Below are 15,225 nucleotides of genomic sequence, written 5' to 3' on the forward strand. Positions count from 1 at the left end.
TGGAACTAATTGGTGGGGTTGCTCATTCAATCTTGTTGGTTACATAAGTGTATCTTCGTACTGAAAGTATTGGCCCAAATGGAGTAAAACTCAATTGTGGCTCCCAATAGGGTTAAAAGGTGTTTCAACAGTTTGATAGCCAAGGGAACAGAATAATTTATATTGAAGTTAATGATATAATAATATCCTTCAATAGAAAATGGTGATACTAATTAATATTTGAAATTGTAATAATTGAAAATCGATTGATCTTTAATAATAATTAAGTATATAATTGAGTCAAATCGAGCCGGTATAGTCGCAGGCTTGATTAAAGAATTTGTAACTCAAGCTCAATTGAGCCTTACATTTTTGTGTTTGAGCTCAACTCGAAAAATAATCAACTTACTTTAAATTGATCCGGTTAAGTTCGATTATTATTAATTTATTTAAAAAATTTAAAATTTAATTAGAATTCAATTTCAAAATAAAAATTCAAATGAAACTTTTTTTTAAGAAAGAAAAAATGATGTAATACGAAGATTTTTCAAAAAATCACTCATCTTAATACAATGAAATGTTATTAAATATATAAATAAATATTTTATTTTATTTATATATGTATATAATATCAAAAAATAAAAATAAAAAAATTCATAAATTTCATAAACCACTCAAGTCGAATACTATCACAAAATTCAAATTTGACTTGACTCATTTTTTGAATAATTGGAGCTTGGGTTTAACTTGCAATGAACGAGTCTAATTAGAATATTCATCCAATCAAGCTCGAGTGGCTCACAAATAATTTGGTTCATTTACACCAATGACAACAACATCGAAAAGGAATTTCTTTGGACATTTATCAGGATTATATGAAAAGCAACATTACAAGCCATAAATTTCAAAGGCGATGGCATCATGGGCGCCTAATGCAAATGACACAGTTACATTAATAAATAAAATTTCAAATTCTCTAAAATATATATTATAAAAAAGGTTTTTTAGTTTTTTACTACAGTTTTCTAAATTCATAAGACTAATACATATGTAATCTTTTTAATCTTGTGTTATAGTATTAAGTGTAAACAAAATAGATAAAAGCAATTAGAAAAGATATAAATTTAGCAATAATTGGTTTAATAAATATATTTCAAGTTAGATAAAAATTAGTTTAAATTTAATTTCCATCACTTTTTTACAAGCCAAATTTATCCTCTCTCTTTTTTTTTGGGGGGGGGGCAGGAAGCCAAAATTTATATAATTGAAAGAAAGAAAAACGACTGTCAAAGAAGTTCATGATAATTTATAAAGCCAACAATGATACTAATTATACCATGAATACAAATCCTAGGCCTATAAAAGGAGTGAAGGACATCTTGCCAAAGTCCAATATAATGATAAATGAATTGACTTTTGGACAACTCGTCTATGTCTAGATTTGACCTCACATACATGCTAAATTCGACAATCCTCATACCTACAATGATGTAGGCATCGATTTTGTTCCTTTCTTTTTTACTTCTGATCAAGCACCCTTTTGTAGAGGTGATGAATATATATCCATAGTCTATCTAATTAGAGTACCCCTACTTTGACATAGGCTTAATTTTCTTTAAAGTAAATTTTAGAAATTATACCTAGATAAATAGGATCATTATATATAAGCAAGAGTAACCTTATTCTTCACAAATGTTTTGGTTTTTTAAATGGAAATGTTATCCATCATGTGAATAGGTTGATGAGACTCGAATATAACAGGTAGATATGATTGATTTATATTGAAATATTATATATATATATATATATATTAAAATAGGGTAATCTTATTTTGCACCAAAAAACTAAAAGCATACATCAAAATTAAGATCAATCATCTAAATATTTCAAATTTACTCTTAAAGTTCTTAGTGGTGAAATATTACAAAATAATAAAAAATGATAGCCAAAGATAATCATATAAATAGCACAAATAGGACACAAAATGTTTTCTTTCAAGTTATAGTAATTACATATATTATTAGTATTTGAGTATTTGATTAATTAATATATAATTTTTTAAAAAAATAAGAAAATTTGAATTTTTTATTTTCAAATATAAAAAAATTATATATTATTATAATTATTATTATTATTTCAACCAATTCATTTCAAAACTGAGATCATTCAAGACAATCAAACGTGATATGTTTATATTTCTTCCTTGAAAAAACAAAAGCTAAAAGGATTGTGATCTGGAAGAAAAACAAGCTGAAAAGGAAGGAGCAAGGAAAAGGACAAAACCCTAGAAGGTGAGGGAGGAAAGAAAGAGACGAGACGCGACCATTTCAATCACCTCACAATTATTTGATATTTTTTTGGGGGCTCTCTACTTTCTTCTCTGTAAGTAATAGAGAGAGAGGAAGCGGGGGAGGAGGAGGAAGAAGAGGGGACCCATCCATGCATGTAACCAATAATAATAATGAATGAATGAAGAAGAAATGAAAAGCAAAGAAAAGCAAGCCCTCCTATTAGGATCCCACGTACAAATGATTGCTGCTGTGTCCATTGTCTCCTTAAGACACTGCATTGTGTCCCCATCTCACAATCTTCGACCCCCACGGCCCCATCGACACCATTTTCTTCTCCTTCTTCTTCCCCTCCTTCTATATTTCTGATTTTTCTCCTCCTCTCACGTCATGTCTGCGACTCTGACCAAAACCGCTCATCATCATTTCTCCCTCACGCCTACCTCACGTGACTTTACTAGCAATCTTCTTTTTTCATGTCCTAACTTACGTCCAGTTACATCCCCTGTTGTACGTACTGTACGAAATCTGCAGTATTTGAACTTCTATCGGTAAGAGTAAAGGGTTGCCTTGCCTATCATAATTCCCATTGCATGTAAAAACGAAAAAGAAAAAAAAAATTTGGTGGGGGCTTCAGGCTTGGCCGCTCAGGCCCTCAGGCCAACGAAACACTCCAGAATCTTTGGCTCAGTGGCTCAGTCAAATAAAGGACGTAAAATTTTTAACCAGCAATGTTTTATCGCAGCTTTATAACTCTCTGCAACTTTTACGTTTCATTCCTTCTTCTTCTGCCTTGGTTTTTATTGTTTTAAATTTATCCCAAACAACAACCTTGCTTTTATTCTTGCTTTTTTTTCTTTTTTAAATTACGGAAGCTATTCTTCATTCTTTCTTTGCGTTAAATCCCTTCTTGTCTCACATTTCTTAAACCTTAATGTTTGTATTATGTCCACTTAATTTGACTCCAACATTTGGTAATGCAAATCAACAGGTACAGTTTATTAGTGAAGTACAAACAAAAATATTATGTTTCCACAACTTCAAAAGTTGTCAAAATAATAAAAGAAAAAAACCCAACAACTATAAAGTAACATCCTTCTAAATCTGCAGTAGCAGTTCTTGTAACAAAATGACACTTGCTATGCTCCAAACTCAAATCTTTTTTAGGATCCTCTGCTCTGCCTAGTCAAAAATCGAATGCATTCGTGAGTTCAAAAAATTTATTTAATTTGTTTGATTTTCAGTTTGGTTTAATTGATTTAATTAAAAAAATTAAACAATTTAAATTTATCAAATTCAAATCACTGGAATAACTAACTTTAAATCATTTAAAGTCGAATATAAAAATAATCTGAAATAAAAAAACAAAAAAAAAAAGCTTTGATTTCCCGATTGTCACTTCAAAATTAAAGGCAGGTTGAAAACTGAAATTTTCTATGGTTGCAAGTTATTAATTAGTGGTCCTAAAATATAAAGTAGGGGAAGATCCCTTGGATTATGTTTGATGCCCTCTTCTAGGGCAAAGGGTCCCTTTCCAAGGCACTTTCAAATTATGTAGGAAAGAGAAGGTATGGGTGCCGCATAGTGCACAATCTTTTGTGTGAAATGATTGATTCTTAGATTTTCCAAAAGTGGGACCCATTCACCTTAATTATTTTTGCATAGGTAAATAATAGATGGTGGTACATTCATATTTCTATGTTCGTATCATGTAAGGAGCTGCCTCACTTTTTCCCTATTTCCTAACCAAACATGGACAATTGGGAATATGAATACCCTATTTTCTGCAAAAACAAACACTCTGAATAATTTTATTGCAGTCGTTTAAGATTTTTGTTTTTGAAATTTATATTATTTATTAAAAAAAAGAGATTGATCGGTTTTAATTTTATTGGACCAAACATTTTTTTAATATGTTTAATTTTTAAGAAATATTTTTGTTTCTTTATGAAATTATAATTATGATTAAATATTACGATTTTTGTAAAAGAATTAAACGAAATAGGTAAATCAATCAATTAACAAATTAAAATAGTATATATCTAGATGAACTTGACTAAAAATGGGATCTGAATTAACGTTCATATTATCTTGTGTTGCGACGGGGACATTTTTGTTACTGTATAATAATTGTAATCATAATGTTCTAAAGAGAATGATGATTGTACGAGACATAGTACAAGATATCTTTCTGACTTGATTTTCCCATGTCCCTCTACTCCCCAGATGATGGCACGTGGTGAACTCCTTTGGATAGATTTCCATTAAGGTCAAGCTTTGGAAATCAAGCCAGTCCAGGACCATACCAAGTATTTTGATCTGATTTGCATATTCTAAAAATCCCCTAATTATTGTGCTCACCAATACATTCCAATGTTTAGAATTTCTTTGATTTTTAATTTGAAATGGTCGTAGTTTTAAATAATTAATTCATATGGTGTTTATTCATTGCACAGGATTAGTAGACTTTTACTTGGAATTCGTAAAAGTTTTAAATATAAAAAAATTAACTTTTAAAAACTTGCTTAATACATAAAAATTTTTAACAAGTTAATCAATTATTGAGTAATTTTTGTCTATAGTAGAAGTATATAATTTTTCAATTAATTTTTTTTTAAATTTAGGGGAAGGAAGATTTAAATTCTGTTTTTTTTAAAAAAAAATCATGTATCAATCAATGAATCAAATATTTAAATTTAATTTTTTAATTAATTTTAACTCTTACTGATTTACAAATTAAATTAAATTCTATTATTTAATTAATTTTAATATTCAACTTAATTTCTATTTAATTATTTTAATTAAAAAAACTCACAAACCTTCCTTCACTTAAAAGAATCCTAGCTAAAGGTCTTATTCTTTTCATTTTTATGTTATAGGGGCATGAATGGACAAAATGCGATGGAAAAAGTGCTGCTATTATTGAACAAACTAGCTAGAGGCAATTCACCCCTATATAAGTGAGTGGTTGGTGCAACAATGAAAAGATTTTTTATTTTTTTAAATTTTGGTGGGCCTTCCTATGGAAAGTGAAGGAGTTGATAATTGAGGGGTTATTGTATTTTATGGTATTGTTGTTGAAAATCAGCTAATTTTTGTTTTTATGTTTTTCTATGTAACTATAATTTTTATTTGATTGGACCTACGAATTGGTCTATGTTTTCGTAAATGGGTTAATATGCTATATATGTTTCAAAGACATAAGAATTCCTACTAATTTTTTTCAAATTATTTTCTTATATTTACATCATAAAGGATATAAACTTTGTGACAAAGTACATATATAATGGATCGATGCTTTTTTTTTTATTGTATGGGATCTTATTAATTTTAATCAAATTAACTTGTATCCCATTTTAAATTAATTATTTCACACCACCTTAGTTCACTAACCAAATGTTTATGGCACTTCCTCGGCAGGCAATTGATGAAAGTGGAATCCTTTTCATACCATGAAAGTTGAGACAAACCTGGCTAGGTTAATTTGTTGAATAAGCAATCTAAAGGCTTAGGGACCGTGGAACCTCTTTTATATAAAATTGAATATGTTTTTTCGAATTGATTTAGTATTAAGGTTCATTATTATTATTATTATTGTTATTATTATGGGAGGACGATAATTCAAATTTCATTTTTTATTTGAGTTAATAATTATTATTTCCGACATACGTAGGTAATGGTATTTAAAATTTATGAGAAATGGGTGCAAATATTTAGAAATTATCAAGCAAGATTAATGAAAATTGAAAAATGTTGAACTATATATAATAATGTAGTTATTTCCAATTACTTGTTTATTTATTTTATTTATTTATGGATAAATGAAATTCCCCCTCTGTAAAATAAAATAAAATGTCTCCAGAATGAGCCTATGTGAAGACTACCCAATAGTCTGATCTTACAATATGAATTCTGTGGGGGCTAGCATTCAAAACTAAGGATCTACATTCAATTTAATGATAATGTCAAATATATATATATAAAAGAAAAGAATTGTAAACCTACCCGCAATATCTTGGATTAGAATTGAAGTTGGCCTAAATGCATTAGTAATCTTGGAATGTAGCCCACCTCGAGGGTTGTAATCTTGGTATCAAATATTAATTATTCCCAATTGGCATTTCCAGGAGCTCAATAGAAAACCAGCATGAGCATGCCATATGCATAGACTAAAACCTTAAAATATACATAGCTTTTTCATAAAAGATAAAAGATGATTATAACTAATGCCATGGGATGAGATCCTTGATGATCATTTTAGGTTGAATATACTCTTAAAAAACCATTCACACGTATAATTATGTGTAGAAATCTTAAAGTGCCTGGCATGGGCATGACCGATATAGATTTATGCACCGAAGGAGTTAATTCTCAACAATGCTGCGTACGCTAACCAGGGGGATTGGATCAATTCAGATTAGTTTTGTAGCAGGGAAAAACAGACACTTGTTTGCTCAAATGAAATGAACAAGTGATATCTGGTATTATCTGTAAAGGTGTAAAACCTTATCATTGTCAAAACCGTGATTGAATTGGGGAATGTTATGTTGAGGCTAAGTGAGGCATAGGGTAAGAAAGGAGTAGTTGGGGGTTAAGTGAAGGGGGTTTTGTTTTTGTTGTTGATGGTGTTGTTGCTGTGGGTGGCTTTATCCCACGGTTCTTTTACGTCCCCACCCAATAATTCACTCATATCTCTCTCTCTTCAACTTATCATTAAAGCCTGCATGACTTCAATTATTGCAATGATCCCAAAAGCATGACATATCTGACCTGGTCACATCCTCTAGATGTGTATTTTAATTACCACCTTTGTTCAAAAGCCACCCCACGCGCGTGGGACCACCTCCCCCCTTATTTATCAGACACCCCCAACCCCTTGAAAATATTCAACCAAATCTTCCACTCATTGGATACCCCGACTCTGGGTATGAGAGAGTCTACTCTGCTTAAAAGACACAAAAGAACATTGCCCTTTAGTTTTATTATTATACAAATATACTCACTAACTTTCTCTGGAATAGTAAAAGATGGTCTCTTTGTCTGCTTGAATTGAACATATGATAAAGAGGACTTATTGGTCAAACTCTCATGCTAATCAAATCTGACTAGTAAATTACTTTCTTCTCTGCTTTGTTTGTTTGGCCCCTTTCTTCCCATTTTTTTTCTCTGTTCACGCATCAGTCTAAGCTCAAAAGAAGGAGTTTTTGGATCATTCTAGCCAATGGGGTGATGCCACATGGGAAGAAACTAGTAAAGGTAAACTGTTTTGGTTGGTGAGTCAGCGTTTCCAGGCTTCCAGCCCCATTCCCAGGGGGTCACTACTTTTCAATTACGTCATTTGGAGAAATGTTAATTGACTACTCGGAAACTGCAAATCTGGGATTAATTAAAATGGCTATCATTTGAAAACAAACAAAACAACAAACAGTGCAAATGCTAAATAATTGTGTTTGGTAAACAACGCATTTTAATCATTATTTCCTCATATCATCATGATGAGGAGTCCATACTAATATAAAAACATTATTAGTAACAAAAAAATTTAGTCAATTTTTTTTTTTAGTAATAAAAAGGGTAGTTTGGCAAAGGGGGTGCGGTTAAAACAAAGTTGGGTCCAAAGGGTGGAATGAGATTGATGATCCCTGCCGTCGGATGAAAAATCATTTTCTCATGTTGGGATGATGATGATTTCTGGCCCTTGTTTGGTGAGAACACAATAATTCGCTAACATTGTGAAGTTATAGTCGCATTAATTAACAAAATCTTCCCATCAAGTATTTAATAATGGATTGTGCTGTGGGAAAGTGGTGTTGCCATGGGTAGCTACATTCTTAATTGAAAAAACAAGAGAAAAGAGCTTGTCGTTGCCTTGTACCCGATAAAGAAAAGATTGCTTTAAAGCCTCATGTTTTCTCATCAGTCACCCCCCCTCCTCCCCCACGGCCTTTTCATTTCTTTAAAAAGTCAAATTTATTCAAATTCCACTTGTGAATACTATAACCACAGGTTTTGCTAGCCCTTTTCCTTTATTACTTTGAGAAACGAAAACTCTTTCTCATTCTCTTTCTCCTTCTCTCCCTGCCTCCCTCTCTCTTCTCTCTCGTGTTTGAACCGGTGTATATTTATATAGATTCACGTGCGTTTGTCAAACTGGATTTGTCGGTCAATCTTTACTCGCACAAGGCAAGGGAAATAAAAAGGAGTGTCGTAGGGCGGAAGAGGGTGGTGGGTTGTGTGTTTACATTAAAGAAGACTGGATAGGGTTTCTTTTTTAACTCTCTTTTCAGGGTATAGCTCTCTTCATCGAGTCCAAAGGAAAAAAAATTATCAACAGCCAAGATATTCAAAGCCGTCTTTGCAGTTGTTTTGATTTTGGGTTCTCTTTGAAAGCAAAAGGAAAAGAAAAAGTAAGGTGAATGGAGTTAGCTTTGAGCTTGGGTGATCCGTCAAAACCGTTTTCATTTCTTGACAAAGCCCCAAAGTTATCAAGCAAAGATCTAGGGTTTTGCATGGGGCTTGGAAATGGGTTCAGATCACAAGAGAAAGGGGATGCTTTGAAGGTGAAAGTAGAGGAGAAGCCACTAGAGATGGAGATGACAAAAGGGTGTCTTCAGATCCACCTCTTCAGCTTGATCTTCTTCCTTTCTCCCCAGTTCCTCGTAGCCAACCTCCTTCTCAGCTTCGCTTTCCTTGGCTCGCTGATAATCGTGAGTATTTACCCCTTTACGCCAAGCTTCATGTTCTCTTTTTTTTTTTTCCTTGTTTATCGTTCTGTTTGTTGGTGAGATATGGAAGAAAGAAATTTGAAATTTGCAGTTAGTACTTATGAAAATATATTAAGCCTTCCATTTTTCCTAATGAAAAAAACTGTCTTTATTTTTCTTCATTTAGTGCTCTGGGCAGCCAAAAATGATTCTGTATGGGATATTAAGATCTGGGTATTTTGGGTTTGTTTGTTATTTGATTTTTTTTTATCATCTTGAGGAAAATAGCATTAAACTTGTGCATTGTTACATTGGTGGTAGAAACGGGTTCATCAGAAGGACCGGGAAGAGGGTTAGATGTGAACCGGTTACCGGTGGTGGCGGTGATGGATGAAGCGGAGGAAGGGGCGGCGTTGTCATCTCCCAACAGCGCGGTGTCTTCTTTTCAGATGGACTTCGGATTAAACGGAAGCGGTAGAGGCAAGAGAGACCTGGAAGTTGAGAACGAAAGAGCTAGCTCAAGAGCCAGCGATGATGATGAGAACGGTTCAACCCGGAAGAAACTCAGGCTCTCTAAAGAACAATCCGCTTTTCTTGAAGAAAGTTTCAAAGAACACAACACTCTCAATCCTGTAATTCAAACATAAACAGAAATTATTACCATTTGTTATTTTCCTCTTTTCTTTTGGGTTCTGTCTTAACATTTTTTATTGATTTTTATTCTTATTTTTTAAAATTTGAATGGTGGTTCCAGAAGCAAAAACTTGCCTTGGCCAAGCAATTAAATCTTCGTCCTCGCCAAGTGGAAGTTTGGTTTCAGAATCGAAGAGCAAGGTATAGGAGCATATATTATTTATTTAATGGTGGTTGTATTGAACAATTGCCAGTATGAGTAATATCTCTTTAACATTTTTATTTCCCAGAAGTTGCAGCATGCTGCATTTATTAGCCATCCTCGAGCTTTTAATAAAAATAAATTAATGTCCTCAACCTGAAGTGTACTGAGAATGTTTTTATCAGCCTTTTTTAATTTTACGTAATTTATTGGCTTAAGTTTTTAATTATGGTTGATTTAAAGGTTTGATTGTTGAACACAGGACAAAGCTGAAGCAGACGGAGGTAGATTGTGAGTATTTAAAGAGATGCTGTGAGACGCTGACAGAAGAAAATAGGAGGTTGCAAAAGGAACTGCAAGAATTAAGAGCCTTGAAAACTTCTCAACCATTTTACATGCAGCTACCTGCCACCACTCTCACTATGTGTCCTTCATGTGAGCGTGTCGCTACCACTTCCACCACCGCTAATTCCACCGCTGCTGCTGCCAACACCACCAACGTCGCCGCCGCCGCTGGCAGCAACACCGATGCCAAGACTGGTGTCTTACCGCTGACTAAGACTAGAGGATACCCTTTTTCTCCTCTACAAACACATGTACCCCAGACCCAGCCCCAAGCCCACCAGGCTGCTTCCTGAAAATCATTGGATGTGACCAGTCAAAAGATTTGACCCCCTTTTTTCTTTTCCATTATGTAAATATTCTTGGCTTGGAGGAATTTTCTTTTTCTCTTTTTTTTTTTAAAATTTATTTTCCTTTCTTGAATTTATTAATTTGTCTGTCTAGCAGTTTTCTTGTTGATGGGAACGGGGGAAAATGAAAACGAGATTTGAGTTTTTGATAGATTTTGTTTTTTGACTGGGGGTGGGGTGAGGGAGCAAGTGGAAGAAATTTTGTTAGAAAGCTGCCTGTTTTGTTTGACGAGGAAAAGAAATTAATTATTAATAGTTGCTGCCTAATGTAATCTAATGGTTTGTGTATTGAAATTGAATATAATCTTAGAGGTTTATTTATTTTCTATGAATCCACCCTTAGTTTCATTCCTTTATTTTGACCTTTTCCAAGGTGTGCTTTGACTTGTTACGTCTTGTTATTTCCTTTCATTATTTCTACAAATTATTAAGTTAGCTGAACTAGTAACATGGAGAGGGATTTTACTTTTATGAAATCGGATGAGAGTGCAACTTATTGTCCATAGGGAACGCCTAATAGTAATAATATTACAACTCTTTAGATTTTTAGAGAAAGTTTATGGATAAGAGATGCCCCATTTTTTATATAGCTTAAAATCAAATTACTGCTCACATCACATGCTTTGAAAATATTTATTACCACTTAATTAGCTAAGCCAATTCTTTAATATACCATTATCAGCCTTTATTGCGAACATTATGTGCATTTAAATGGCAGTAAAATAGAAGGATTTACATTGGTTACACGGCCATCATAGTCCTTAGAGATATGGATAAGGAGACTGAAGGGTAGGGTTTTTTTTTTTTTAAAATTGGGAGAAGGGAAATTTGTATTACGTTATTAAGTATTGAGACATACACATATTTACCACTGAGCCATAAATTTAAAAATTTATTGAACCATTGTAATTTGTTTAGTAGAATTTGTCAATAATTTAAATAAAAGGAGATTATAGAAAGAAAAAAAATGTAAGTTAAGATAGAATTGGTGAGACCAACTTACTATTAGCTTAAATAAGCATATATTATACATATGAGTGTATGTATCTCTTGATTTGAGATGTATAAAGTGTTTCAACATCTATCTAATAATTATGAAATAGAAGAAAGAGAACTTGTGCAAGCTGTGGTCGAGACTTGAAATATAATATTGCTCTAAGTTTTGAAGGCAAGTCTATATAACAGGTTTCTTTTCTTATGTTCACTCCCTCTTAAATTTCATGAATATAATTTTAAAGAAACATACATACATGTATAGCTTTTGATTGAAAACAATGGACACAAAAATCAATTTCCCTAACCAGTAACCGCAGTAGCAGCCCTCCTTTTTAATAACTTCATTGCCTTTTTTTCTTTTTTTCAGTTTTAAATTCACATGTATACCATGAACAATCATTTATACATTCACGGGAAAAATATGCAAACGCAAGATGTACACCCAAAAAAATATTATTGTTTGAAGAAAAGTTATTGAAAATCCATTTGGAGTAATTAATTATATCTATTATGTGAGATGCAAAGTAATGCTTATTTATGTGGTTTAAATACTTAAGAGCCGTGCCCACTACCCAATCGACACAATAATTAACGATGAAGTACAAAAGATTAAGTTATCTAACATCAATGGTATATTCATGATTAATTCTCTTGTATAATTATTATTGTATATATAATACATATGTTATATCATTTTTTATTTTGTATAAGATAAATACGGTGTAAACATAAAATCTTCATCCAAAATCTCATACCCAAACTTATCATTGGAGTTAAGTCGAAATAATTGTAATTAATATTGTACATGTAATTAATTTTATTACAAAAACAACTATAATCCTACAAAACGTTTGCTTATACAAATCTAATTAGTAAGTATATATATTGTTACTTGAAGAATTTGATTTGAATCCCTCTTTGTCTAATCTCGCAAATAAATGTAATCCTTGGTTGTGAAATAAAACTTTTTCACACCTAACCCAAAGGGCCGAGGCTGAAATCCCATGGCTGTTTTCTCTAGAGATGTTCAGAACGTGAGCGAGATGGCAGATGATATCAAGACAAAGTGGGTGGTGAGACTTAACGACCGAAGAAGAGACATGCAGCCTGCAGGGTCGCTATAAAAACATGGAAAACGTCGGTATTTCAACCATGATTATGACAAGGCCAGAGCAACGTATCTGCATTCTGCGACGGACTGGTACGTTGAAAAGAGTTAGGTATGTGAATTAATATCTGATAGCGCCATGCAACTATAAATTACATCTTTAAGAATGTCAAACAATAATGATTTATGCATGGTAATGGTAAGTATCTAGAATTGGTTAAGCCAACCCAAGATCGATTTTGAAGAAATTAATTGATCAACCAATTGGAACCAAGCATGTGTAGTAAATAATAGGGTTATTTACTCTCCAAGTAAGGTGAAATGCATGTGTGCACCTAAATCAATATAAGAATATATATATATGTATATATTCTTAATTTAGAGATGATACACACATGTTCTTGAGGTTTTAAAGAAGATAGTAGAAAGAAATGCTTTGAGAGTCTAAAATATATCTACATTCTTACCTGTGAGATTCTTGCAGTTTTATTGCATGGTTAATTAAAGAGAGATCGGAAGAGGGAGGGAAAGTTCATATTATTGATCCAACCATGCTCAAATCAAAGAGATACGCCCCATTTGGGGCCCATTGTTGGATGATTGCATGTACATCTGTTCATGGACCGAGCCTGGACATGATATTTAGAGTTCAATTTGGCTTGAGCTGAAATATTATTATATTAATTTTCATTTTAAAGTATTTTCAAAAACATTCATTTAATATTTAATAATAAATTTATTTTAAATGAATGATTTGGGCTTTCACTAATTGAATCTTAATTTAGGTTATTGAAGTGTCAACCGGATCCACTTATTGACACGTCTAATTGCAATTATCAGGTGAAGGTGCATAAATTAAGTTGGGACATCTGCACTGATAAGCGGCTAATTACGAATTTAAAATTTGAATTTGTCACATAATGGGGTTAAAAATCTCTCGTCTATAGCCCAGGTTCAAGCCCTTTGAGCTTGTACTTGATTTAATTTAATTAAAAAAAGGAGTAGCTAATGTTAGAATCTGAAGTGAAGCTCCACTATTTTTTCGCCAACAAAGTTTATTAAGGTTTACCCCACCAAAATATTATTGCAAATTGTTTTGTGTGTTTTAAATTAGAAATTGGTTGGATAAGATAATGAGTCATTGACCAATTGATTAGTAATTACTACTATTAATTTCAACTAAAAGGCAAATTATTCGATGTACCCAAGTTGTGAATTAATGAAAGGGGGCACTCATTATTGGTGTTTTCAAAGGGACAATCTTTTCAATTTCGATATGTTGTTTTATATTGACATGAATGTAAGACTGTGATGAGTTAAGCTTTTCCTTACCTTGGTGTCCCATCCATATTATCACTCGACATGCAAAGAGAGGTGTGAGATTAAAAAAAAAAAGAAAGCAATCAAAGCATAGAGACCATGCAATCCCCATATTTGACTATAGCAGACTTGGCATAGAAGGTACATACCATGACCACATTTTCTTTTTCCAGCTCAAACAAACTATAAATCAATTAAAAGAAAGAATTGTCTTCCTTCTCTAAACAAAAAAAGTATAAAATACAAATTAAAAGGAACAAAAAAAAAAAAGGAGTAAGAAAGGGATCCTTGGGAATGTGGGGTTCGAGTACATTATGCAAAAGATTTCACCGGATAGGCCACTTGCTCTCCTGTACTCTTTTGAACAAGAAAAGGCTAAGCCTAGGTATCTCAAGATTAAAATAAATGGGCCAGAGCCCCATAGGTCAGATTAAGGGAGTTTAGGCCGAAGCAATTATTGGATGAAGGACAGAGATATGCAACTTCGAACTAAATTAAGATAGTTTATTATTATTATTATTCTTTCTTGAAATATTAAGATCAGCTTGAGTGGTGGAAAATTTAAACGTTAATTTCGAAATAGAAAAAGAGATAAAGATGCAGCTTCAAACAAATTTTATGCTATTCGAGAAACGGCAGAAATCTTTTTTAAAATTTTAAATTTCAATTTCTTTTTAAGTTTTTTAAAAAAGAGAAATTCAAACAAAATTCGTTAAGGAAGAAAATATATAAATATACCTATTACGAAGCCTCATATTTAGATGCAATTTGAATATAAAAGAGATAAGACTTAAAAGAGCATTAGGTTTAGCTTGCAGTTACCGACACTAGACACTATTACGAGGAACCCGAAGAAAAGATTCTATAAATTGACAAAGAAAACGACTGATTATGAAGTGGGAAAAAGGCATTTGATAAAAGACAAGGTTAGCTCTTATCTGACGATGGTGACTTGGCGGTTTGCTTACACACAACATCAAATATACAGATTCTGATTTTTTTATATGTAGACGAATTAGGCAAGACATGCCATGTGACAGATCCCAGGAAAAGACCACACTCTTATTACATCTACAATTTTATATTTAGTATTTGGTTTATCAAAAGGCCGCAAATGGTCGGTCCTTTGTAAACCCAACCACAAAGTGACCCAAGCTTTCCACAAGAGGCAATTTGGCATTTATCAATGTATAAATCAAACAATACCATGACCATCAAAGGTTAATTTCATGCTTGTGATCAGTTTGTTGAACAGAATACTGAGAAAAAGGAATGGATAAGAGAGAAATATGCAAGGATGGTA

At 32.5% G+C, this 15,225-nt stretch overlaps 1 protein-coding gene across 1 annotated transcript; it reads left to right on the forward strand.

The window, feature by feature from the left end:
• The first annotated feature begins 8,090 nt into the window (after positions 1 to 8,090).
• HAT14 (homeobox leucine zipper protein) lies at positions 8,091 to 10,819 on the forward strand. The gene is made up of 4 exons (XM_021426060.2): positions 8,091 to 8,974; positions 9,293 to 9,603; positions 9,726 to 9,805; positions 10,069 to 10,819. Exons 2-4 carry the CDS (start codon positions 9,358 to 9,360, stop codon positions 10,442 to 10,444), a joined length of 702 nt encoding a protein of 233 aa, XP_021281735.2. The 5' UTR covers positions 8,091 to 8,974; positions 9,293 to 9,357; the 3' UTR covers positions 10,445 to 10,819.
• The last annotated feature ends 4,406 nt before the right edge of the window (positions 10,820 to 15,225 follow it).

Source organism: Theobroma umbraticum, unplaced genomic scaffold, assembly GCF_002168275.2.
Source record: "Theobroma umbraticum cultivar Fairchild unplaced genomic scaffold, ASM216827v3 scaffold_147.0, whole genome shotgun sequence".
In the NCBI taxonomy this organism is placed as follows: Eukaryota; Viridiplantae; Streptophyta; class Magnoliopsida; order Malvales; family Malvaceae; genus Theobroma; species Theobroma umbraticum.

What these genes read in the sequence shown, in the direction of transcription:
- HAT14 (XM_021426060.2), top strand. Translation starts at nt 9,358, where the DNA reads ATGGATGAAGCGGAGGAAGGGGCGGCGTTGTCATCTCCCAACAGCGCG. An exon ending in AACACAACACTCTCAATCCT is followed by an intron (nt 9,604 to 9,725) that starts GTAATTCAAACA and finishes TGGTGGTTCCAG; the next exon opens with AAGCAAAAACTTGCCTTGGC. An exon ending in TTTCAGAATCGAAGAGCAAG is followed by an intron (nt 9,806 to 10,068) that starts GTATAGGAGCAT and finishes TGTTGAACACAG; the next exon opens with GACAAAGCTGAAGCAGACGG.